This window comes from Uncinocarpus reesii, genomic scaffold (assembly GCF_000003515.1).
Source record: "Uncinocarpus reesii 1704 scaffold_1 genomic scaffold, whole genome shotgun sequence".
NCBI lineage: Eukaryota > Fungi > Ascomycota > Eurotiomycetes > Onygenales > Onygenaceae > Uncinocarpus > Uncinocarpus reesii.
The window spans coordinates 6,836,817-6,859,812 of NW_003052500.1; the positions used below are offsets into that span (position 1 = coordinate 6,836,817).

Here is a 22,996-nt window from a genome sequence, read left to right on the forward strand (position 1 = left end):
ATCATCTTTTACCACACTACACATTGCTCTGCAGAACAATCACCATGGCAGAGCGGCATAAATTCACGATCCGGCCCGTATCGCGTCAACCCAGGAATGATTCCAAGGATGCATTCCGGGTCTGGATGTCGGCGGCATCGCTTCTGCAGTGCCATCTGATCATAGGGGAACCATGTCACCTGCAGCTTGACGACGGCCCACGCCAAACTGCAATTGCCTGGTCCGCCCCCGAGAAGATCCATGACAACGTGATCCAGACCTCGAAGCTGCTGCAGACCATGTACGGATTCAAACTCGGTGACAAAGTGACCGTTACCGAATCCAAGGAGCCGCTGAGAGAGATTGGCGTGGCTCGCCTGGAGGAGTGTACCGACGCGACGACGATTGCAACTTATGGAGAGCTGGCGGAACAGGACCGCCCCTACTGGGAATGGGGCTTGGAACATCCCCTGTCCAACTGTGAGATTTTGGCCCTGGGCATGACTTTTGACTACGAGCTGAAGAGGTGCCGGAGGAGCTTCAAGATCGTGGAAATCGACCCCGGGAGAGAGAAGAGCGAAAACACCATTGCTCGATTTACTCTGGGGTCAAAAGTGAAGATTGGCCCCGTGGATCCGGTTTCTGCGCCCAAATCGGGGCTCCAGGTTGATACTACCGGCCTAGGTGGCTTGGGTCCGCAGATCGATCAGATCAATGAGAGACTCCGAGATTTCACGGCGGAAGCCCAGAAGATTGAGATGCCGTCGTTTTTCAAAAATAGTGGAGGGATTCTCATATACGGATCAAAGGGTACAGGCAAAACATCGCTGTTGAATAAAATTGAAGGTGCTGGGTGGAGAAGCGTGTTTCCCATCAAGAGCTCCATAATCGGTCGATCGACGGTGGACGGGGAAGCAAAGCTTCGGAAGATATTTGTAGACGCGCTCAAGTGTCAGCCGAGTCTTATCTCCGTCGACCAGTTGGATTTTCTTGCGCCCAGACGGGGCTCAAATGACGGTTCGTCCATGGCCTCTGTTCTCTGCGAGTGTCTCGACACGCTCCAGGATAGCCATGTGCTTGTGGCTGCATGCACAAGGCATCCAAACGACGTGGACGACACTCTGAGAACTCCGCATCGGCTGGGCATTGAAATCGAGCTGCCAGTCCCAACCGGAAAGGACCGAGCCGAGATCCTTAGGGCGCTGCGAGGATCAGCTGATCAGCCGGGTGACGGTTTTCTCGAGAGAATAGCAGCCCAAACACACGGTTATGTGGGTGCGGATCTGTTCTCGTTGCTTCAGCTTTCGTGTAGGAAAGCACAATCACGTCAGCTCTCCCAATTCGCTGGAGAGCGGCTGGATGACAAGCAAGATCCCCCTGCAGACGCGGAGGCTGCGGAAGACAAACCGTCCATCACACCACTTGAAATACGGGAGGAGGATGTAACACTAGCCCTACAAGAGACCCGGCCCACTGCCATGAGAGAGGTGTTTCTGGAAACGCCGGCGGTGAGATGGAGCGATATTGGCGGGCAACGGAATATCAAGAGATATCTCCAAAAGGCGGTAGAAAGGCCGTTAAAGGTGGGTTACCCAAGTCTACTTGTGCGTTGTAACTACAACCCTAACTGTTCCTAGTACCCTGAGCGAATGAAGCGCTTTAATGTTAGTGGGAAGAAGGGCGTCTTGCTCTACGGCCCGCCAGGCTGCTCCAAAACATTGACCGTGAAAGCTCTCGCAACCGAGGCTGGGTTGAACTTTTTGGCCGTCAAAGGCGCTGAAGTCTTGAGCATGTACGTCGGTGAATCTGAGAGGGCACTGAGAGAAATTTTCCGCAAAGCTCGAGCCGCCAGGCCTAGCATAATATTCTTCGACGAGATTGACGCCATTGCCGGGCGGAGAGGGCCTGGCCAGCAGAGCGGCGTCAATGTGCTGACAACCCTGCTCAACGAGATGGACGGCATCGAGGAGTTGAAAAACGTGCTTGTAGTGGCCGCAACCAACAAGCCAGACACGCTTGACCCGGCGCTGATGCGGCCAGGACGACTGGATAACATCCTGTACATCGGCTTGCCAGACATGGAGGCCCGCAAGGAGATACTGGATATCTGGTTTGCGAAATCGGACGTTCATGACGAAGTGGACCCCATTGCACTCGCGGCGCAGACAGAGGGGTACTCTGGCGCCGAATTGGTGAGCGTGTGCGAGACGGCGGCGGATGCAGCGCTGGATGAGGAGGAGGAGATGGGCGAGGAGGTGCAGATCAAGTGGGAGCATTTCGACAAGGCTTTGCAGGAGGTCCCGAAACAGATATCGCTGCCGATTTTACGGGAGTATGAGAGATGGAGCAAGGAATTTGGGAATAGACATGATTGAGACCTGGCTGGTGGTCTTTGGTTTTGGGCGGTAGATTCAATAATGCGATTTATGATTCCGGGAAGCCATAGCACTATTTAGTTGAACTGAAATGAGATGTTTCGATTTCAAAATAATACATCATCCGCAAGTGAAGCGGTGTTTTTATATCAAAGCTCTGAGCTGTTTTGGCCCAGGCTTGGCACACCTTGCTGCTTTGAAACTTCTCAGCAATCCAGCTGTTTATCAACTCGCTCTCACTGTATCTCTGGCCACAAAGCACAACCACCGTTTCTCTCTGTCTCACTGCTTCATTGGCATTCACCCTCAATCCCTCGACCGTCTCTTTCGGCCCACCATGCCGACCCGCCGCTCCCCCTCTCGTTCCATCTCTCCTTCTCGCAGCCCATCTCCTCCGCCCCGAGGCCGCTCCAGATCCGCTTCATATCCCCATCGCCGCTCGCGATCGGCCTCGCCACGACACTCACCAAGTCCCCGCGCGCGCTCTCGCTCTCGCTCTCGACCCAGAGCTCCGCCGTCGCGTGTGAGATCCCTGACGCCACGTTCGCGCAGTCCCAGCCCGAGACGCAATGGGCACGGAAGAGGCAGGTCTCGGTCGCGGTCAGAGAGTAGGAGTCCGTATTCGTCTAGACAGCACAGTAGGGATAGGCAGGGAGGGCGATATCGCGAGAGGAGCTATACTAGAAGCCCGAGTCCGCCGAGGCGGAGTACAAAGGCATGTTTCTTTGCCGAAAGCTCTTGGGTCGGTTCCAACTAACGATCTTGTGCAGGTCGTCGTTGAGAAATTGACGAAGAATGTGAACGAAGATCACCTTCGGGAGATATTTGGCACCTATGGAGACATACAGAGCCTTGAATTACCCATGAACCGACAATGTATGCTGATTCTTCCCACCTTTCCACGCCCTGTGCTATCAATACTAAAAGCTGCTTTCCAGTTATGACCAACCGCGGCACAGCGTACATATGCTACTACAATGCTGCCGACGCCGAAGCCGCCATTGCTCACATGCACGAAGGCCAACTAGATGGCGCAACCCTTAGCGTTTCCATCGTGCTCCCCCGACGTACTTTCTCGCGCTCTCCGCCACCAGGACGCGGACCGTCACGCCCGGATCGACGGCCCATCTACCCAGGGCCCAGCGGCGTCCGCCCGCCTTCCTCGCGGTACCGATCACCCCCTCCAGCAGCACGCAGGCGATATCGAACGCAGCGCGGCATGGATAGGCATGATCTATATCGTCCAAGGTCCGTGTCGAGATCCAGATCGCGCTCGAGGTCTCCTCCACCGGCTAGATCTCCGTTGTACTCGTCACGTTCGCCCAGCCCGCCGCGGAGAAGAGGTAGAAGAGATAGCTATGGCTCGCCAAGACGAAGAAGACGAGGTTCAAGCTACGATAGCTATAGCGATAGGAGCAGAAGCCCGAGCCGCTCGAGATACAGCCGGGAGATGATTGAGGAAAGATGTGTTCACTTGTTATAATATTTCGCGGCCCGTAGCCATGTCCTGATCGGTTTTATTTCCCTTTTTTTACAACAACTGGGTGGCATCGTGCCTTGCATGTACTTTCGTCAAAAAATCTAGGCTATTCCAGAGCCCTCACAATTCAAAACAGTCGTGAGAACTAAAGTAGCACTTGTATGGTATCTAATCGAGCATCTACACATGTACACGAACATCATTCAATCAAATCAATCAGAAGGTTTATACCACAAAAATCATGTACTGTGCCTAGAAATAGGCGCACCACCCAATGTACATCGCTGCTAGATTCTTTAAACTCGTCGCCTGGATAATCAATTCGTCCACCTGGCCTCCAACGGACAGCGGGACGGATTCCCCCGGTAGTAGGCCGCGAAGTCTGTTTCTGACAAACTCAAGAACAGCCTCTGGGGTGTCAGGAACACGGGGGTTGGTTCGTTTCTACTCGCCGATTAGTCTTGTCGCTCTCATGTAGCGGATGTAAGCGGAGAGTAGTGTACCTTTTTATCGATAAAGTCCGTTGTTGGGTCGTGGAGAAAGGTTTCAAGAATGGTCATGAGGGAGTCTTCATTTTGACGGAGTAGCCCTTGGGTGAGTTCGCAGGTCTTTCGGAAAGGCCCTGAGCGGTAGGTAATACGTTAGTCAAGTTCGCCAGATAGGGGGTGATAGGAGAATACGAACCGTTATACCCATATGCTCCAAATGCCTCGATCATGTTATGGGTGAGTCTGAATGGAACTAGCTCAGGTATTTCGAGAGTCGAGCCCTGGTTTTTAATGGCGGTTAGACACGTCTTCTCAAGACGAAACACAACAGTCACCTACCTTGTCGAAAAGACAGTTGAAGTCGACATGGAGTATGCCGCCGGTGCTTTCTTCGAATAGAATATTCTCTCCGTGTCTGTCCCCAAGCCTAGAAATGTCCGTGAGTAGGGTGTTCGCTTTAGCTACCGTCCCGAATACTCACCCCAATGAGGCGCCCACCATTGACATAACAGCGCAGGACCTAGTATATCCCAGCCGAGCAGCAAACCATGCTGACGGTTCAGGGAACATCTCCACAAACCATTCGTGCAAAACTGGGGGATACCTAGTCAATTTATATCAGTATGCACCTTCACCTTACAGACAAACGTGATTATATACCTTCTCAGAAGTTTTGAAAAGAGCGAGAGCTTCGAGTCGCTAGAATTCAATTCTGCAAGGTAATGCCTGATTTCGTTGTACTAGATCTTAGTTAGCCAGCTGATACTAAAAGTATTTCATGGCTCCGGAAGACTCACGTTGACAAGGATGCCTCGCGCCTTTAATAGCTTGGTAACAATCTCTCTCAACGGCCGCAAACCGTCGACCCATTCGATGAGACCGCATTGCTCATTCAAGGGCGTCACAGCGTAGGTTTTGATGTATAAACGCCGTTTATTCGACTCTAAATCTCTTTTCAAAAATCGGTTGATCATACTATTATACTCCATTAAACGTTGGTCCTTGCGAAGGTCATCCTTTGGTTTACAGAGGAGACCGTAGACCTTCCCATCAGAGCCTCGAATGCTAATTTTTCGCGGTCTTTGGGCTGAGAGAAGAACAAGTCCTTCGTCGAGCACCGCTGGAAACTCTAGTCAGTATCCAATAGTTTAACAAAAGAAGCCCTGGTATTACGTACTCTCTATTGTTATCGGGTCATTTGGAAATGCCCGGAATGTTTTTAGAAAACTTGTCTCATGATTTGCGGGTAGAATAGGGGTCAAAGTTGATTCAAGCGGGATAACGAGTCGGCAAGGCGCTACTCGGTGATTGAAACCCAAGTCACGAACGAGACTGACTTTCACTACCCTATCTTCGACCGGTGCGCTGCATAGTTTTAAAAGCTCATCAGAAAACTTTTGTCCCTGATTCATGATTGCCCGAATGTCTGCAGCTGACATATCGGACTTTTGTTTTTTTGAAACCTCCTGCAATCAATTAGAACCATAAACATTGGAATGTCGAAGACGTGACTAACCGTTATCTTTTGAAGGCAAGTTAAGCCGCGCGATGCGCGATCTTTCGTCGAAGATTTCAGAACAGCCAAAAGTGTCCACAATCCCTGTTGGGGAAAGGCATGGATCGTTTTCACCACAATCTGCGCTAGGAGGTTATACACTGCATTGTTCGCATGGCATATACGTGCAACGACTTGTGGCAGAATGGTAAACAACTTATATCATTAGTACTTAATTATCGCCTAATTGGAATACGGAGGTCTTACCAGGGCAGCCGGAATTCGGTTGATATATTTGCGAAACTGGGCATTCATATCATCAAGACTTTTTTTCCGCTGGGCTTTATTGTGTTTCTGGAACTCCCTTGGATGACAATTAGTATCTCCGCAACATTAGTACAATATGTACTTACTGGTTGTCTCCTCGTTTCGGATCAAAGGGCTGATCCACCACGGCTGCATGCTCGAGCCAGAGCGTCAAAGCCTTGGGAAGAGTTTGAAATACGTATTTGTTCCCGTGCGCAAGCGAGCGCAAGTAATTATCAATCACGAGTTTCGATGCTTCGCCGCTTAGACTAATATGATGTTAGCTAGGAAATATAAGTAGAATGGAGCTCTACGAACTAGATTTGGGCTTCTTTCCCAATAGGTTTGGCTTTCTCGGAATCCAATATCTTCGCGTAATGCTTGCCTAGGTAGTAATGCGCCTTTTCCCATCTACAAAGACGTTGTCAGCTAGAATACATTCAATTTGACGAGGACTGTACCCACCGTGTGTGAAACTTGATAGCCTGTCGATACTTTTGAATTATGACATCTGACTGAGTTTGGCCAGCACTATCCATCCATCTAGCAAGAAGAAGATGTGCCTAAAAGTAATTAGTGATAATAGATTAGGCCAATATACGGTTTATACTTACCCGCGCGGTTAGCATATTCTGTTTGTGCTGGTTATCGGTGCTAGCAGTTTCGGATTCTCCGGGATTTTTATCGAACGATACAAACGTGTTCGCCGCAATCGCACTTTCAAGAGTCCTGATCGCTTTCCTGTGGTGACCCTCTTTCCACAACAGCCTTGCATGTTCGATTGTCGCAGATTTGTCATTTAGCTGTGCCGCGTGGAGAACGGCATTGAATGCCTGTTCCGTAAAATTTGCCTTTCGTGCGAGCCTGGAAACGACCAGCCATACTGAAGCAACGTCCAGCTCATTAAATGACGGCCTAGGCAGTAAAAGTCAGCTCCGGAGTTGTAGGTTTAGGATTCAAAGAAACGCACGATAACTCCATGATCGCTCGTCTGACCCCAAGAGTATATTGCTTATCCGAAATGCAGCCCCCAAGAATCGCTAGCCTGCGATCTAGAGTGTCATACAATGTCTCGTGGGCACGGGAGGTTTCAGTTTTGATGCTGCTTAGGATATCGATCTCTGCAAGGACATGGAGTTTGGCGATACTATCGTGACACGACTGGAATGAAGAGACCGAATTTGAGGTTAACCCTTTCGCAACAGTGAGCCGCAACTCTTTTATTTTATTTTTCAGTTGTTCATCGTTATTGCGGATTGCAATCAACGCGGACCCAACACCGATATTAAAATCCATAGCCCCGGTTTTAGAGCGGTCTGGGATGTACTGTGCCAGCCGATCCCATTTACTGGTTACCCACGATGCTTCGACGGCAAATGGTAGCATCCGTGGTAGTGTGGCTTCGGTGATTTTTAGAGCACCAAATTGATTGAGCAGGACATCTAAGAATTGATCAGTATGTACAGTACAGATTATTAGAAGCGCTAAAGACGAGCTTACCATGCTGTCCTGACTCTTTCAGACAAGTCAACAGATTAAGCTGAACTTCAGTGTCGTCGGGTGTTTTATTCAATTGAAGCTCATACCAACTTTGAGCGGCAACCCAACGTCCAGCTTTGCGGTGTTCAAGGATCTGCTGGTCAATATCGAGAACATGTAGATGAGAGGAGATACCTTCAATGCCATCTGGCTCATCGATTTGCGTGTAGATATCTTGCAATTTTTGATAGAGTGATTCGAGCTGTGAAGCGTCCATGTCTGCTTTAGATTTCTGCTGTCTTATGTATTGTTCCCAATGAAAGAGCGCGCGAGCGTAGGATTTACATTCGACGGCACGTCGAGAGATAACTTCGGCTGGGATTGAAGACAGTAGTGCCTCCACTCGCTTGACTTCTGTGCTCCATCGATTCAACGATTCTCTGCGGCCACGGCTGGAAGAGAAGCTTGTGAGCTCCCTTTTTCTTCCTTGTAACCAACGAGATAAATAGTCCAATACCTTGAACACACTCTACAATGCATAGTTAGTAATCTTCATTGACAAAAGATCGATCAGAACAAACCTCGCTACACATGAGTATGTTCTCTTGGGCATGGTGGTTATCTTCTGGCAGAGGGTATTCCAAAATATTGGAAAGTTCCCCTCGGATCTCCGAGCGGACATTGTCTTCATCGCTAATGGCGGCATTGAGAGCAGCAAACGGGAGAAGGAATGATGCGATAGAAATATCCTGGCTTCGGATAACCCGACTACTGATGGTGAAAATCATTTTAGCGTTTGTGTCATTGCCTTTCTGCAATAAATCTAACACAATTGTGCGGAGCCATTCTGGGTAGCTCATGTCCGGAGAAAATAGGGGGTAAGTGCAGGACGTGCTAATAGCTCCTATCGTGACCGTATACTTGGAGCTGAGAAAAGGGGTTAAAGTATTCCGTGCAGATTCCGGAAGCGACAGCCAACGACGATATGCATCGCCTGATTCAAGATCTTGAGTACGCGGTGGTACGACCGAATCCATGTTGCAACAATCTAGGAGAGCTTGCATGGCATAGGCAAGGAAGCCCTGTGATCTCGTGTTAGAAGCAGAAAGAAACGCTTCGACCAAGATATGCTGTAGGAAAAACAAAACGAAGTCTGTGGTCTCATCCATTCTTTCAAAATTCGATAAGACCAAGATGTCTTTCTTCTCTTTAACCAAATCAATCCGGCTTGGATCTAGGCATCCTATGATTCCGAGGCCTTCGGCCGCAAGTGACATGATCGACTGCGAAGCCGGGTTGAATTTTGCACAACAATCGAGCAATGCCCGCGTCAGCTGGCCGGCAATATTCTGATTCGGTTGCTCATTGATGGCTGCGCGATGGACAAATTCTTGATGCTTTTGGAGGTGTGGGACTAGCTCTTGGAGGGCCTGCTCAACGACGACCTGGTTCTCGCTCTGGCATCGGAGACAAAATGTTTCGAATTGGCTGCGAACATCCATTCCGCTCTTCAACTCTAAGATCTTTTTGGAAAATCCGTCCATTTCTGGGATCGATGTTAGAGACGGCATGGTTGAAAAGGTATCGGCGACAAGGTTTTCGTATTTTGTTAATATATGTTCAACCAGCTGCACTGCTCTTTCGCGAGTCTGGGGCTTGGAATTTGGCCCAATTCTTTACGATAATAGCAAAACTTTGATCAACTAGGGGACTCGATGTCTATTTCGTCTAGTGAGGTGATCATGGTATACTAGGACGCAAATGCATGGTCCCGCAGGTCATCCATATCAAGGGCTGATCGAAGGCACGCACAGATCTAGATGGTAATTTGGTCAACACAAGCAATTCTGGAGGAAGCGCATATTGCGTGGTGCGACTCACTTGTGGTAAAGCTATCGCTATTTTACCTCCAGCTAGGGTTATCATTTGGCCAATCGCAATGATATTTCGTTTCTTCTCAACTACTGATTGCCGTATTTGAAAATCGTTTATCACATTTGCGAATTCAGTGATGATTCCAAGGACATGCTCTTTAATAAAGGCAACCAGCGGGCTATCTGACTTGAACGAATTCCCGTGTCTCGTCTGCCGAGGTGTTACGGACGCTACGAGTTCCAGTGCCCGGTGATGCTGCGAAAAAAGCTGTTAGCGAAGCTCAGCAAGTTGATACTCCTCCATACCTGAGATTCTTTGCCTCCCGAGTCACCAATTCCTTTCAAAAGCTCACAAGCGATCAGGATCGGCTCCATTCTGATTAAATCCGCGACGCGCAAATCTTTGAAATCCGGGGATATTTCACTGAGAATGGTAGGTATTGTTGTTTCCAAATCAGTTGACTGCTGAGTTAGTAGAAGAGAGAGAATGGATGCGATGTTGGCTCTGGTGGTGCAAAGACTAAAGACACTTTTATCATCGTATGTTCGCACAATCCTAGCTATAATATCCTTTTTGCGCATCAGGACAAGATACGGCAAAACGTGTACTTCTGTCAAGCGTAGAAAACTATCGACTTTCATTCCAATCAAGTCGCATAAGAGATCTACCATATGGGGCCGGGCCTGTAGGTTTTTAACAAGCAGCACTGACAACGTTCTCCAAAATGGCCGGAAAAGAGCAGCAGGCGTCAATCCGAGACGTTGGGCCAATTTTGACAACTTCGATCATTAGCTATCGTCTTCGAGAAAGAGTGACTCAACTCACTTCAGAGTATGCCACTCCACTAATGAACGGGTTTGTATGGCCCAAATACTCCAAGAGGCGGAGAAGAACAATATTCATCTCTTCGTCACCAGACATCCTAGGGAGATCAGCCGTGCTTCCTGATTTCAAAGTCGGCTATAACAACTTACTCCGCAATGCGTCCTAGAACCATAATACATGTTTCCTGTACGGACAACTCGTTTTTCTCGTGAAGTCGTTGTAAATATTCTAATGCTATGACGAAATTATTTCGGCGTGCGTCTGTCTCAAGTGGTCCTCGTAGAAACACTGGCAGAGTTTGCCTAATTTGAAATTAGAATGCATCAATACTAATGTTTAGAATGGTGGTTCATACCCTGCGGCTATCCGAAGTTCCCGTATCGAGCTACGAAGAGACTGTAAACAAAATTCTCCATAGGGCCCGGTTCCGAGTTGCACATCCTCGCTTTTGGGGTCATGGATCAATAGTCTTCGCAAGGCCAGCATTCCTGCTATACGGCATTCCGCTGAACCATGGAGTGCCGGAATTAAGCTAACTACCATTGCGCGCAATCTATCGAACTTTGATTGTTCGCAAAAGGTGTCCTTGGTTTTCCATTCGTCGGTGTCGCAAACCCTGCACCCATATACGGTGTCAGATATCGCTGTACGCTCCTCCAATATTAGGCCGCCAGACCAGGAACAAGCAAGGCGGCCGAGGAGGAGCAAGGTATTGCCTTTTTCAGCAGTTGAAAGCTCGGGGAAAGCATCCCTGCAAGGGTTAGTGGAATTAGGCCCTATGAGTACAGCAGTCACGTACTTACGTTATAGAAGGATCCATAAGTTCAAGTTCGCTGGCTGGAACTGACCCAATAACGTTGCATATAGTGTTTAAAACCATCTGTGATGTGTTTGGGATACTATTACTTCCTTCCATCTCCGAAAGGCGAAGCCGTTTGCGGGCTCTTTCTGAGTCGGGGGTGCCAGTGCCGGTTCGGTTTTCAGGCTGGGACAGTTCTTTGATCGTCCGGAGGAGCGCCTGAGAGGAAGTACGCCGATGCGGCAGCGGAGCATAATAATTGCCTTCCAGCATTGTAATTATGATATGCTGTTGAGAAAGTTAGTAAATTTTCCGAGCGTGAGTACCGGGCCTTATAACGTAACCTGGAAAGACTGGTGCAGATTTGCAAAAGTATTTGCGTCATGCTTGAGGTGCTTCAAGCTTGGATGAAAGTTCTCTGTAATAAGTTGATCAACCCCGGGGCAGTCGTGAGAAGCTCGCATCACCTCGCTAAGAAGCTGGCTTAGAGCATGCTGCAAGTCAGGGCTGCGTTGTAATTTAGGTGATGATAACATGTCAACGCCGCTTTGTATCAATGCATATATCATTCTCTGGTTTAAACCTAAACTCAACCGCTGCGAACACGAAAAGCACTTTTTCGACAGCAAGATTAAATTCGTGAGAAGAGTTACGATGCTCTCTTCTTCTTGCGGGGTCCCTGTCTGTTCAAACCACCTAAACTCCAATTTCCATAGCCTCTGGTAGCATTGCAGATCCCAGAGGAGACACTCTCGAATAAATGATGCGCGTGACTGAAAAGCTGGTAAGGGCAAGGGGTGGCTAAATACTTCTAAGATTTGAAGACATGCTTTTACCACCACCAAAGGGCTGCCGAGTAAGCGCTTGGAAACTGCAGATCGGGGAATATTCAGTTTATCAAGGCATTTCACAAGTACTGGGGGCCATCGCGGAAAGTATATGGATGGCGCGATAACATCACGATAACTAGAAATGTCGGCAGATTCGATGGAAACAATTAAATCTAGCCGCGTCAGCCTTTTATACCAGAGCTAGATGCAACCATAGATACTAACCTATCACACTCGCACGAAGGAACCAAACGATGGAGCGAGATGAGTGCCATGATCTATCGGACCTGAATTGCGACATGTATATGGTTGACAACACGCGGCAAATCTTGTCTCGAACAGCTTTTTCATCCCATGCACAGAGTAGAGATATATGAAGCGGAATGATCCAAGCAAATAGGGGCGCCGGTACCGTATCCTCGCCTAAAACGCCCGGGTCACAGGGTTCCTGCAGGACCTGCGGCGCCCTTTGTATGGCGAGTTGCACAATATCGAGACAATCCAGCATCTGCCCAAGGATGTCATCCTCAGGCAAAGTTGATTTCCGGCGTTTGAGCAATGGTTCCAGGCCGGCTCTAATAACCACGCAGATGAGCGTGTGGATATCACTGAGGCTGTCATCAAGGTTGACATGGCCGTTTTCGTCCTGGCCCAGGATTTCCCGGCGCAATTGGGAAAATGTCTCACGCTCAATGGTATGACCACCATTGCCTCCGGATGCCAGATGAGGTGCCAAATGCACCGCAATAAGTGAAGAAGCAGGCTCCCCGCTTCGGTTCAGAGACGGCTGTCCAACGCGGGACGGTTTTGTTCCATTATGCGCCGCCATGTGGATTCCATCTCATCTCATGTCGAGGGGCGCAAGGCCTCGAGAAAAGCAACAAGCGAACGAAGAAAGGCAATACCTGGCATATAAGAACGAGGAAAACGCACGGCGAGTCTTGAAGAGTTGGAGCAGGCTCGATGTTTCTAAAATTGGCGACTTGGGGCGCGGTTGAAGCGCGACCAGAGCCGCACAATATGACTAAGCTGGGTTTCCGCCCTCGCATTCTCCAGTGAAAAAGCGCAAGACAAGCAAAATAAGACCAGGTTCACTTTTCTCTGTTGATAAAAGTTTGTGGTTTATCTTTGACAGGTAACTACTTGACAGGCAAACCGACTGGATCCTTGTTTGTCATACAACCGATGCCGTGATGACGGCGGACATCGACATTAACCGCCAGGACCATGAACGCTTCATGAAACTAGCGCTCGACATGGTACATATTGCCTCTTCTTGCTTAAGAAAGCCCTGAGGCGCAGAGCATGAACTGATATGAGCACCAAGGGTGAAAAAGCCCTTTCAATAGGCGAAACCCCGGTTGGCTGCGTTCTTGTATACAAGGGTAAAGTTATCGGCAGTGGAATGAACGACACCAATAGATCATTGAATGTTGGTCTTGTCCTGCGTGCGAGGCACTCTTGAGATTCTATATTAATCGTAAGAAGGGAACAAGGCATGCCGAATTCCTGGCTATCGAAGAGGCATTAAGGTCCTATCCGCGGTCGGTTTTCCGTGAGACCGATCTCTATGTGACGGTTGAACCCTGTATCATGTGCGCATCGTTGTTGAGGCAGAATTATATCCGCTCAGTTTTCTTTGGCTGCGTCAATGATCGCTTTGGGGGCACTGGAGGAGTGTTAAATTTGCATTCAGAGTACGTGCTCCGCCTACGTGCCCTCCATCCTACTGCTGATGATACAAACCTCTGGAAGTCCTGGGTTTGATCCGCCATATCCAGTGCATGGAGGCATATTCCGCAACGAAGCGATCATGCTTTTGCGACGATTTTATATTCAGGAGAATGAAAAAGGTGCCACAATTCTGTCCCCCTTACTATGGGCTGCGTGTGGGCTGATTTAGATTTGGATAGCGCCTAATCCAAGACCGAAAGCGAACCGCGAATTGAAAAGGAAATTAGATGACAACGATGAGCCAATGCCGACTACATCATCACTTCAGGAACCATGAATCCGCGTGTGGAACAACTTCAAGACTACCGTACGTTATCTGATCTAGCCTCAAGGAAAACGAGCATTTCGAGTTTGCGGTGAAGGTATGTATGTACAAGTACAGAACGTAAGATTTCAGATGTGAAATAGGTGTAACATGTTTTTGTTTTTGGCTAATCAACCTAAAGGCTTTCCTTCTGTAAGCGCTCGGCTTCAAGTTCTCGCTCCGCTTGGCGGTAATATTTCGCGGTGTCGACACCATGCTGTTCAATTGATGATTAGTAAATGCCATGGCTGGCAATGACATAGAATAGGGATGTACCTGGTTATGGTTCACAACATTGAACCAAGGAATGACGTGGATGAAGAGACTCGAGTAACGCGAATTTCTAGCAGCAACACCCTGCATGTAAGGAGACAAGGTGGACTCTCCATAAAGAGGCTCCCCCTTTTTCACTTTATCAACCATTTCTCTCATATCCATTTCTTCCTCTCGTTGATTCTCCGTCAGTCCGTAAAATCGATCTAACAAGAACGTCCTGGTCAGCTCTGATATCGAAATTTCCATGGCGAGGCTCGTGAGGAGACTCACTGCAAGATCTCTGGAAGATTGTAATAGCACCCGCCACCAAGCCTATTCCACCAGCCAGTCGCATGCACCTGGCAAAGTTGGCTTTACCCGCATATGCCGGTTGTACTCTCTCCATGACAGCGAATGTTAGCGGGCCGACGGCGGCGGCTGCACCGCCCAGCACCCAATCCGAAGTTCTAGCATATCCGAACACTCGTTTTATATGGCTGCAGATTACAAGAGTCAGGTACTATCCATTAGGGCGGCTGGGGGAGAACGGACGGATCAGAATCTATAAGCTGTAACACAAGCATGTCAGCGCACCAGATGCCAGATGGATACGAGTAATAATTTGAGGGGAAAGAGGCCTTCAATGCGTACCGGATAGTCGGTTCTCAGCTGCTTAGGCGGCACAAGTGGCCTGCCATGGTCCGCGGCCATTGTAATGGTCGAATTGGTGTGCACAATGCGTTGATAGACCGTCGCAAATGGCCCGCAGTCAAGCAGCTGTCGTTTCCAGTTAATCGGATGTTCCTCAGCGATTCGACGACCAATTGGAATAGCCCGTCACGTGATGCATTAGCTTATGTAACCAATATTATCTGCCAAGAAGGCCAAGCCTCTAGTGCACTTCGCGCTTAATTGAGTTTAGGCGCGAGCTTGGTGAACGCGCCGCGTCGTCCAGCGTTTGACTCGGGACAGAGTACGAAGAACAGAGCACGGAGTTATATCACTTTGGCGCTTCCGGGACTTTACATCATCCAAAATGGCCGACGATACTTTTGATGATCTCTTCAACTATGATCCTGGAATCGAAGAGCTCCTGGGGGGGCCCGACGATGAGACCAATTCAGCTGCACCCCCAGGAGGGAAAGCTGATGATCTTGGAATTGACGAAGAGATCAAGATTACAAAGAAACGAGCGCCAGCTGTAAAGCTTGATGAAAACCGGTCTGTAGCTTATCTGTCCTATCGACCCTTGCTTCCGTTGAATTGGGCTGCTAACGCGATGTACGTGTAGATTACTTTCCCAAGCTGGTATCCCGAAGCTCCGGAAATCCGCAGATACAAAGTTAAGATTGAAGGGGAAACATCATGAGGTATCTGCTTGATTTGCCTAGTCAGACTCTAGCGGGAGAAAACTCATGTTTTTTGACCGCGTCTTTATTGATATAGTTCTCTGACGTGGCTCGCCTGCTTAACTTCTACCAATTTTGGCTTGACGACCTTTACCCTCGCGCAAAGTTTGCAGACGGACTCGCGATAATCGAAAAGCTTGGCCACTCGAAACGCCTGCAGGTGATGCGAAAGGAATGGATCGATGAAGGCAAACCTCGCAGAGCCCGTTCACACAATGCCGCCAGAACTTCCAACAACCAAGTCAATGGTACCAAGAAGAATGACGCGGCACTAGACCCATCAGTATCATCCGCTGTGCATGAGGCCGTATTGACACAAAAATCCCCGGAAGCGGAGAACGGTGTGGGAGACGACGGGGCTTCTCGCGGCCCAGAGGCTTCGTCGATTTTTGGCAGTCGCAGAATCTCCAACAGTATCCACAATAGCGATGACAATGCGTTGTTCGTTGCGGATGATAGAATGGACGTTGACGATCCTGCATCAGAGGGATCAGACACGTTAATCGCGGAGCAACCAAGCACAGTGCAAGGCACGGCTCTGCAAACGGCAAGACATGAACAGAGTCCGCGAGTAGCGCCAGAGGATGAGGATGATTTAGATGCCCTCCTTGCTGAGCAGGATTTGCTAGCAAGCAAACCGAGGGCTGTGCGTTCGGTAGATCCTCACGAGAATATCGACGATTTCGAGGCTGAACTTCAGGTTTTGAATGAATTTGGAATGTAGAGAACCATGATGCTCTTATTCAACCAAGGTCGCTTCTCAATGAGATATGAATTGGGGAAAATAATAAACTAAACAAACTCACGATACCGTCTTAAATGATCAAATGCGAACGAGACCATGCCTAAATCAAAACCAACTTCTGAAACACAAAAATAGTAAAGTCACCCCGAATGGTTGAAGAGGAAAATAATAGGTTAAGGCAAGCATGGGGATTCGATGATAGCGCAATGTTTAGGACGAGAATTGAACAGGTCGCGAAAAAAAACATGTTTAGAAACACAGATACTCAAATGAGATCAACCCAGATAGATCAGCCGAAACACAAGCACAACAATTAATCAAGTCTTCAGAGTCGAACATAACAAATCTAATCCATCGCTCAAGCACTCCCGTTTGCAGTCACTCCGTTAGCCGCATCACCATTCACGGCAACACCATTTACCTCAGCCGTCGGCAGCCCAGTGATAATGGAATATTGTCCACCGGCACCAGCCCAGTTCAATGTCTTTCCTCTCACAGCCGTATTATCAATCACCGTAGCAACTTCGATGTCATCATCGGTGCCTTGGCCAGTTTGGTAGTTTGCGGAAAAGCCCCAAGACCAGGCACGTCCATCCTGGGCGATGGCAATGGAATGGTCTGCACCGGCAGCAACAAATTTGGCTTTGATATCCGGGATAGCAGTGGGAGTGGAAAGAATACGCGCACGGCCTCTATCATCCTTGATGACAGACTCCTCTGGAAGGGTTTCGACATTCAATCCAGTCTGGAAACCGTCAACGCGGCCCCAAGCGAGGCATTCGCCCTCCCGAGTGACGGCAAGCGAGTGGTGAGATCCGCCGCAAAGCTGAATAACGTCTTTATCGCTTAGGGATTTGACAACCTCGGGACGTAGAACAACAGCTTCATCAGATCCTGCGCCTTGAGGAATACCGGTTTCGCCATAGCTATTGAGGCCCCAGCTGTAAACTTTGCCGGACTGATGGATAGCAAACGAGTGGAACGCCCCACAGCCGATGTGAGTGATATTTTTTGGCAATCCGAATTCACGGGGATGGAGACCATTAAGCTTAGTGCGCTCAACAATACGGCGACCGAGTTGATTTTGTTGGCCGGAGCCCCAAGCAAACACTGCACCTTTCACATCAAGAGCAAGAGCATGGTTGTCGCCGCAGGCGATATGCTGAATTTTCTTGAGAGAAGGAATGAGTGCTGGAGTGGCTTGAACACGGTTGGTAGCGTCAAACCCAAGAATGCCCTCATTTCCCTACATAAAATCATGATCAATAGGGAACACCATGATATCACTTGTGAAGTGGAACTTACTCGGAAAGTACCCCAGCCATACACTCGACCATCATCAGTCAGAGCAAAAGAGGAGCTATCTCCGGCGGCAACCTCCACAAAAACAGTTCCTTCTGGGAAAGAGTCTGTCGGAATCTCAGTGGGTATGGATTCTTTGGGGTTCAGGCCACTATCACTATCGGCATCCGAATCATCATCATCACTTCCAGCATCAATATCCTTCAGTTTGCCTTCCCAGGTTGTATCGCGCCCCAAAGCGCCTTGGTCGTTGACACCCCATGTAAGAATTTTATTATCATGCGTAAGCGCAACACAATGCATGCCTCCAGTTGCAATCTGCACCACGCCAACGGTATCTGCAGCCAAAAGCGCGTTGAGTCGCGGTCTTTTCACATCGACGGCATTCTTCGCGACTCCGAGTCCGAGTTCGCCAGAGCTGCCTTCACCAAAAACATACACGTTTAATCTGTCGGTAGGAGCCTTGTTGATCACCACTTTTGGCTTGGGAGCTTTTGGAGCAGGCGAGGCTACCACGCGAGCCTTCTTCGGTGCTGGAAGTTTTTCTTTAGTGACGCAGGTCTTTTTTGGCTTCGGCTCCTCTTCATCGTCGGAGACGGCTTTGCGCTTCTTGGAGACGGGGGCTTCTTGTGTTTTGCGCGTGGCTTTGACCGTGGTGCTTTGGGTCGTAGTGGCCGTGGTGGTTCTCCTGGTTCGAGTCGTAGCTGCGGTGGCTGTGGTAGTAGCGGCCCTGGTGCTTTTGGTTTCGGTATCGATCGCTTTCTTAGCACCAGCCGACTTTGATGCGGTGGTCGTTGTAGCAGCTCTGCTTCGCGTCGAAGTTGCTGCTGCGGCTTTCCGAGGAGCCATTGTAAACAAAGGCTGCGAGCGAGGCGCCGGTCGAGTAGTCGCAAGAATAAAGTAAAAAATGAGAATATTCCAGTAATTGATAACCACAGCTTCACAAGCAAGCAGTGAGCGAGGTGAAGATGATAATGTTTGGATGGACAGGAAGAGAGGACTTTTGTGTCTGCTTGTTGGGCTTTTTGTTTTTTTTTTATTTTGAGAAAGTTGAAAGCACACGCTTAGCTCATCACACAACCGGCATTGAGCACCACCAGCCATTATTGACACAACAATGAGATGAATGGCAGGTGTTGTTAGATTGTTGGATGAATATCCTATTCTCAGTCAATTCGGTCCTGTAAATGCAACTGACACAATATATGCCCTGCCGGTGTTGGACATTTGGCTCAACAGCAGTCCGCATGTCAGCCACATCAGAACGGATATTGGGCCAGCGCATGGAAGAAGAGCCGATGATGGCAGCTTCAATCATCATTTGAACATTATAGAGAAATTGATCTGGCAAGATACAGGCAGGAGAATATGTATTGTCCTTCGGATAACTCCCCCTTGCCATCAGAACCATCAGAGCCACTTTAGCAACACCAACTCCATCCACCCGCTGTTAAGACTTTGATAAACCATCGCCTGCAATTTTCAATCCAAATCACTGGCATTGCTGAATCAAAACTCCATATCATCTTCTCCCGGGAACCCATTTTTCCTCCTCCACGCCTCGGTATGGATCTTCCCCGCATCGTTATACCGGTGCCGAAGCTCGTACCGTATAAATTCGGAGACGAACCACCACCCACTGATCTCATTTGTAATCTTCAAGAAGCATTGGATGTCGTTTTCTAACCCTGCACATTATGACCGGTCGCCCAGCAGATCTCCCCAAGTTTTCCGACCTCCCCCTGAATAAGGATGACCCGCCACACTCAGCATGGGGTCTCTACGGCAAAGATGACCAGCTGGGGTTTCTAAACAGGCAGACAAATGAGGTTGTCAAAGAGGCGGCGGGTGAGATTCAAACCGGAGTTAGGTATGTCAGGACACAATATCTGGTCCTTACGGTTGCACGAACATTGCAATGATATTTCATTCTACCTCCTCTTTTTCATAAAAGTTTGGCTGTCTGGATAATTATATAAACTGCTCTAGATATTCTATTGGTTTTTTTCCTCATGCTCTTCTGGATATATCGTGTTCGTACTAGGCTCTCTTGCATGAGCATGGCTAATCTAGTGCAGGGTCTCTATGAATTGGCCCCTGGATGCCCAAAGCGACCTCCCCTTCTTTGGGCGACAGATCTTTGAGAAAAAGATCGTCCAAAGGGCCCCACGCATCGTGTATGATGATGTGTGGACGTTCAACACTCAGAGTAGCAGCCAATGTAAGCCGTGTTTTTAAGCGTTGACACTGACGTTTACCCGGTGGTGTGCCCTTTTGTAAATCCGGTTATCTGACGAGTTCCGCACCTTCAAGGGGATGGCCTGCGTCATGTCGCGTATCAAAAAGAGAAAAAATTCTATAACGGAGTCACCCAGGAGGATATCGTCGGACCCAACAAGAACAATGCCAATGGGGTGCAAGGTTTGTTCATGATGCCTCGACTGCTCCCAAAGACCTTGTCAGCTAACGCCGTTCAGCTTGGGCGGAAAAGGGCATCGTCGGCCGTGGCGTCCTCCTGGACTACCATAAGTGGCGTGTAGAGAACAATATCCCCATCGACGTCTTCAAGTACAGCCCCATCCCACTCAAGCATCTTAAGGCGGTAGCAGAATCGCAGGGAACTGAAATAAAGTTCGGAGATATTCTATTCATTCGCGTTGGTATGTTGTTTATACCAGATGCATGGCCATCACAAAATACGCCCGGTTGACAATAAAATAGGGTATATGGTTGAATTTAACAAGCTTTCCATGGCGCAGTTAACTGAACTTGCAAAACAAACAAGCCCCCAACTCATCGGCGTCGAGCAAACAGAGGATATGCTGGAATGGATCTGGGAGAACTTCTCAGCGGTTGCTGGGGACCATCCAGCCTTTGAAGCTTACCGTATGATCTTCCACCCTTGAATGTTGCTTTCGGCCAAAACTCCATGCTGACCTCCCATCAGCACCTCCTGAGCATTTGAAATTGCACGAAGTTCTGCTGGCCGGGTGGGGTTGCCCCATCGGTGAACTCTTCGACTTGGAGAAACTGGCAGAAGAATGCGAAAAGCAAAAGCGGTGGTCGTTCTTCGTTACAAGCGAGGTGTGCAATGTCCCTGGAGGTGTTGCAAGGTGAGTTAAATTATATCTGAATTTTGCGTGTATTTCGCTGACGTAAAACCAGTCCGCCTAATATCCTGGCGATATTCTAGGCGAACCAGCACGTTGGATCCCCTTTATTCCCCTGTGAGCCCTAGGGCAGCATCTTCGATACCCGGAAGGATTGGAGTCGGCGGAGGGGTCCGCACTTTGCTGCACATAATCATGTCTTGCCCCAGGGGGTGCCATTTCACTTCTTTCGGTTTGAGTGCTATTTTCGGCTTACCGTAATCATCTCTTTTTGAATCCGGAGCAACAGCAACGCCTCCGCGGCCCAAGTAGGTCGGTGCCACGGTTACAATAACCGAGTCAATGAAATCCTCATATTCTGGATTGAGCAATTCACTGAGCACTACTCCACCACCCTCAACCATAACGCTGCTGATGCCTTCAGCAGCCAAAGCGCCAAATATTGTAGACCATCGTAACCGCCATGCGGGATTGAACTCCGCAATCCGCAAAAAGTCTCCTCCATGCTTCTTGAGAAGTAAAATTCGGTCAGCTGGGATATTGGCACCCGGTGATACCACAATCCACGGGCCTTTTCCTTTTCCAGCTAACGCAGATTGCAGCATCCGACATTCCGGATTAAAAGTCCAGCGTCCCGTCGGGTCTACTATAACTGGCCGTGGTTGCCACATCTTCCCTAAGCCTCCATAACCCCCAGCGCCTTCCAAGCGGCAGTTCAGCCCAGGATTGTCTGCAAGGGCGGTTCCGACTCCAACTAGTATTGCATCGTGGCGCGACCGAAGATAATGGGTCATCAGTTTGGATTCAGGCCCCGATAGTGCTGTCTGCACACCCGGCGCTAAGGATATCTTGCCGTCCATGGATTGGGCATAGGTAAGTGTAACGTGGGGGAACTTGCGATTCTCCCCCCGGTTAGGGAGGTAAGGTTCTAGAAAATCCAAGGGAAACTGTGGAAATGGGAGGGCGTCCGGCGCGTGGGATGTCAATGTTAGTTTAGGTTGTGACGTGATTTGTGGAATGCCCTGGCGTGATGGGCGAGAGCCAATCTTATAGACTCCGATGCCGTTTTGGAACAGGTAGCCTTGATGTGTTTTCATTTCCGCGTTAGGGTTTGCAGAGCGCCATTTCGCGCATATATTGCGCACATCGACTCCGGACAGGAACTTTCCGCCGATCGCAGCTAAGACGTCCGGATCTTCACGGAACTTCGCCAGTATAGAGGCGGGAATGTATGCTTTCTCCGCTTCCTGCTTCACAAATGACAATAGACCGGAATTTCGTTTGACTTTGTCCATATGATCCAAATCATGTGAATGTTTCGGAGCGCAATTGGTCTGACGGGAGATTGTAACAGACGCAAATGCGCCCTCTGTCCTGACGACCTTGATCTGAAATGAACACGTCGGCCCCTCCCGGGATGCTCGATGCCGCTTTTTCCCCTCTGGGTACGGCTGGCTTTGAGCCTTGTCTTCATTGCGCCTCCCGGGCTGCTTGCGTTGTCTACAAGAGTAGTAATCTGAGGTCGCGGACTTATCCCGCGTGGTGCTCGTTCGCTGCTTCACCCAGACGTTATCAATGAACGGCCAATAGAGGCTATACTCCTCCAGGCTCAGCTCGATGGGCTGTCGCAATTCAAACATCTCGTCTCTTATCCGCGCAATGTTCGGGGGAGCTTGGTATGGTCTCGCGCTATCTGCATCTGTCGCTTCGCGAACCACTAAACCTGTTTGCGCAGCTTCTTCGGGCGTCGAGTTTGCGGTTTGTTGGCCGGCGGTCCCGTCTTGAACTTCCGCGGAGAGCTGAGCTTGTATATCATTCTGTAGCCGGGAGTCTTCGTCGCCGGGGGTATCTCCATCGACTGGGGAGTTATTCTCCATTTCCACGTCGCCATCGGTCGTGGGTAAGTCTGTTTTCAAGTCCTGTTCTGTGCTGACGACTGCTTCCATCTCTAGCGCTCAAAGTCGGGACTGAGGGTCTAAATTCTCCGACGAGGCGCATACGAGAAGTATGGTGGTAGTGTATGAAGCAGTGAAGACTCTAGATATTAGCTTATCCGAGGAATGTATATAAAGTAAGCCTGAATTTACCATCAGCATTGAGCTCAGCGACTTGATGGATGCGAGATAGCAAGGCCTCGTTACTGTGGGCAGCCCTAGCACGGCCTAAACTGCTTATTAATACACTGCGACCACGATCTCTGCTGAGT

At 49.2% G+C, this 22,996-nt stretch overlaps 7 protein-coding genes across 7 annotated transcripts; 3 read left to right on the forward strand and 4 right to left on the reverse strand.

Moving 5' to 3' along the window:
• Window positions 1-44: 44 nt before the first annotated feature.
• UREG_02577 (ATPase) lies at window positions 45-2,354 on the forward strand (the record flags this gene model as incomplete). Its single annotated transcript, XM_002543015.1, has 2 exons — window positions 45-1,562; window positions 1,617-2,354. 2 exons carry the CDS (start codon window positions 45-47, stop codon window positions 2,352-2,354), a joined length of 2,256 nt encoding a protein of 751 aa, XP_002543061.1.
• A 1,732-nt stretch (window positions 2,355-4,086) lies between these two features.
• UREG_02578 (uncharacterized protein) lies at window positions 4,087-12,760 on the reverse strand (the record flags this gene model as incomplete). Its single annotated transcript, XM_002543016.1, has 26 exons — window positions 4,087-4,278; window positions 4,338-4,456; window positions 4,519-4,603; window positions 4,662-4,749; window positions 4,804-4,926; window positions 4,983-5,062; window positions 5,120-5,442; window positions 5,500-5,788; window positions 5,839-6,033; window positions 6,085-6,181; window positions 6,231-6,392; window positions 6,442-6,534; window positions 6,589-6,686; window positions 6,738-7,038; window positions 7,094-7,565; window positions 7,624-8,131; window positions 8,184-9,251; window positions 9,484-9,732; window positions 9,783-10,160; window positions 10,189-10,269; window positions 10,303-10,399; window positions 10,452-10,604; window positions 10,658-11,053; window positions 11,106-11,389; window positions 11,569-11,972; window positions 12,157-12,760. The coding sequence occupies 26 exons, from the start codon at window positions 12,758-12,760 to the stop codon at window positions 4,087-4,089; spliced, it is 6,939 nt and encodes a 2,312-aa protein (XP_002543062.1).
• Window positions 12,761-14,105: 1,345 nt separating this feature from the next.
• On the reverse strand, window positions 14,106-14,935 carry UREG_02579 (uncharacterized protein; the record flags this gene model as incomplete). Its single annotated transcript, XM_002543017.1, has 5 exons — window positions 14,106-14,186; window positions 14,246-14,448; window positions 14,516-14,721; window positions 14,746-14,786; window positions 14,876-14,935. 5 exons carry the CDS (start codon window positions 14,933-14,935, stop codon window positions 14,106-14,108), a joined length of 591 nt encoding a protein of 196 aa, XP_002543063.1.
• A 325-nt stretch (window positions 14,936-15,260) lies between these two features.
• On the forward strand, window positions 15,261-16,191 carry UREG_02580 (uncharacterized protein; the record flags this gene model as incomplete). The annotated part of the gene is made up of 4 exons (XM_002543018.1): window positions 15,261-15,445; window positions 15,516-15,594; window positions 15,671-16,074; window positions 16,158-16,191. The coding sequence occupies 4 exons, from the start codon at window positions 15,261-15,263 to the stop codon at window positions 16,189-16,191; spliced, it is 702 nt and encodes a 233-aa protein (XP_002543064.1).
• Window positions 16,192-16,736: 545 nt separating this feature from the next.
• Window positions 16,737-18,529, reverse strand: UREG_02581 (uncharacterized protein; the record flags this gene model as incomplete). Its single annotated transcript, XM_002543019.1, has 2 exons — window positions 16,737-17,624; window positions 17,684-18,529. The coding sequence occupies 2 exons, from the start codon at window positions 18,527-18,529 to the stop codon at window positions 16,737-16,739; spliced, it is 1,734 nt and encodes a 577-aa protein (XP_002543065.1).
• Window positions 18,530-19,377: 848 nt separating this feature from the next.
• Window positions 19,378-20,797, forward strand: UREG_02582 (uncharacterized protein; the record flags this gene model as incomplete). Its single annotated transcript, XM_002543020.1, has 6 exons — window positions 19,378-19,550; window positions 19,759-19,901; window positions 19,994-20,101; window positions 20,158-20,340; window positions 20,402-20,566; window positions 20,628-20,797. 6 exons carry the CDS (start codon window positions 19,378-19,380, stop codon window positions 20,795-20,797), a joined length of 942 nt encoding a protein of 313 aa, XP_002543066.1.
• Window positions 20,798-20,897: 100 nt separating this feature from the next.
• Window positions 20,898-22,736, reverse strand: UREG_02583 (uncharacterized protein; the record flags this gene model as incomplete). Its single annotated transcript, XM_002543021.1, has 1 exon — window positions 20,898-22,736. The coding sequence occupies one exon, from the start codon at window positions 22,734-22,736 to the stop codon at window positions 20,898-20,900; it is 1,839 nt and encodes a 612-aa protein (XP_002543067.1).
• Between the last annotated feature and the right edge of the window lie 260 nt (window positions 22,737-22,996).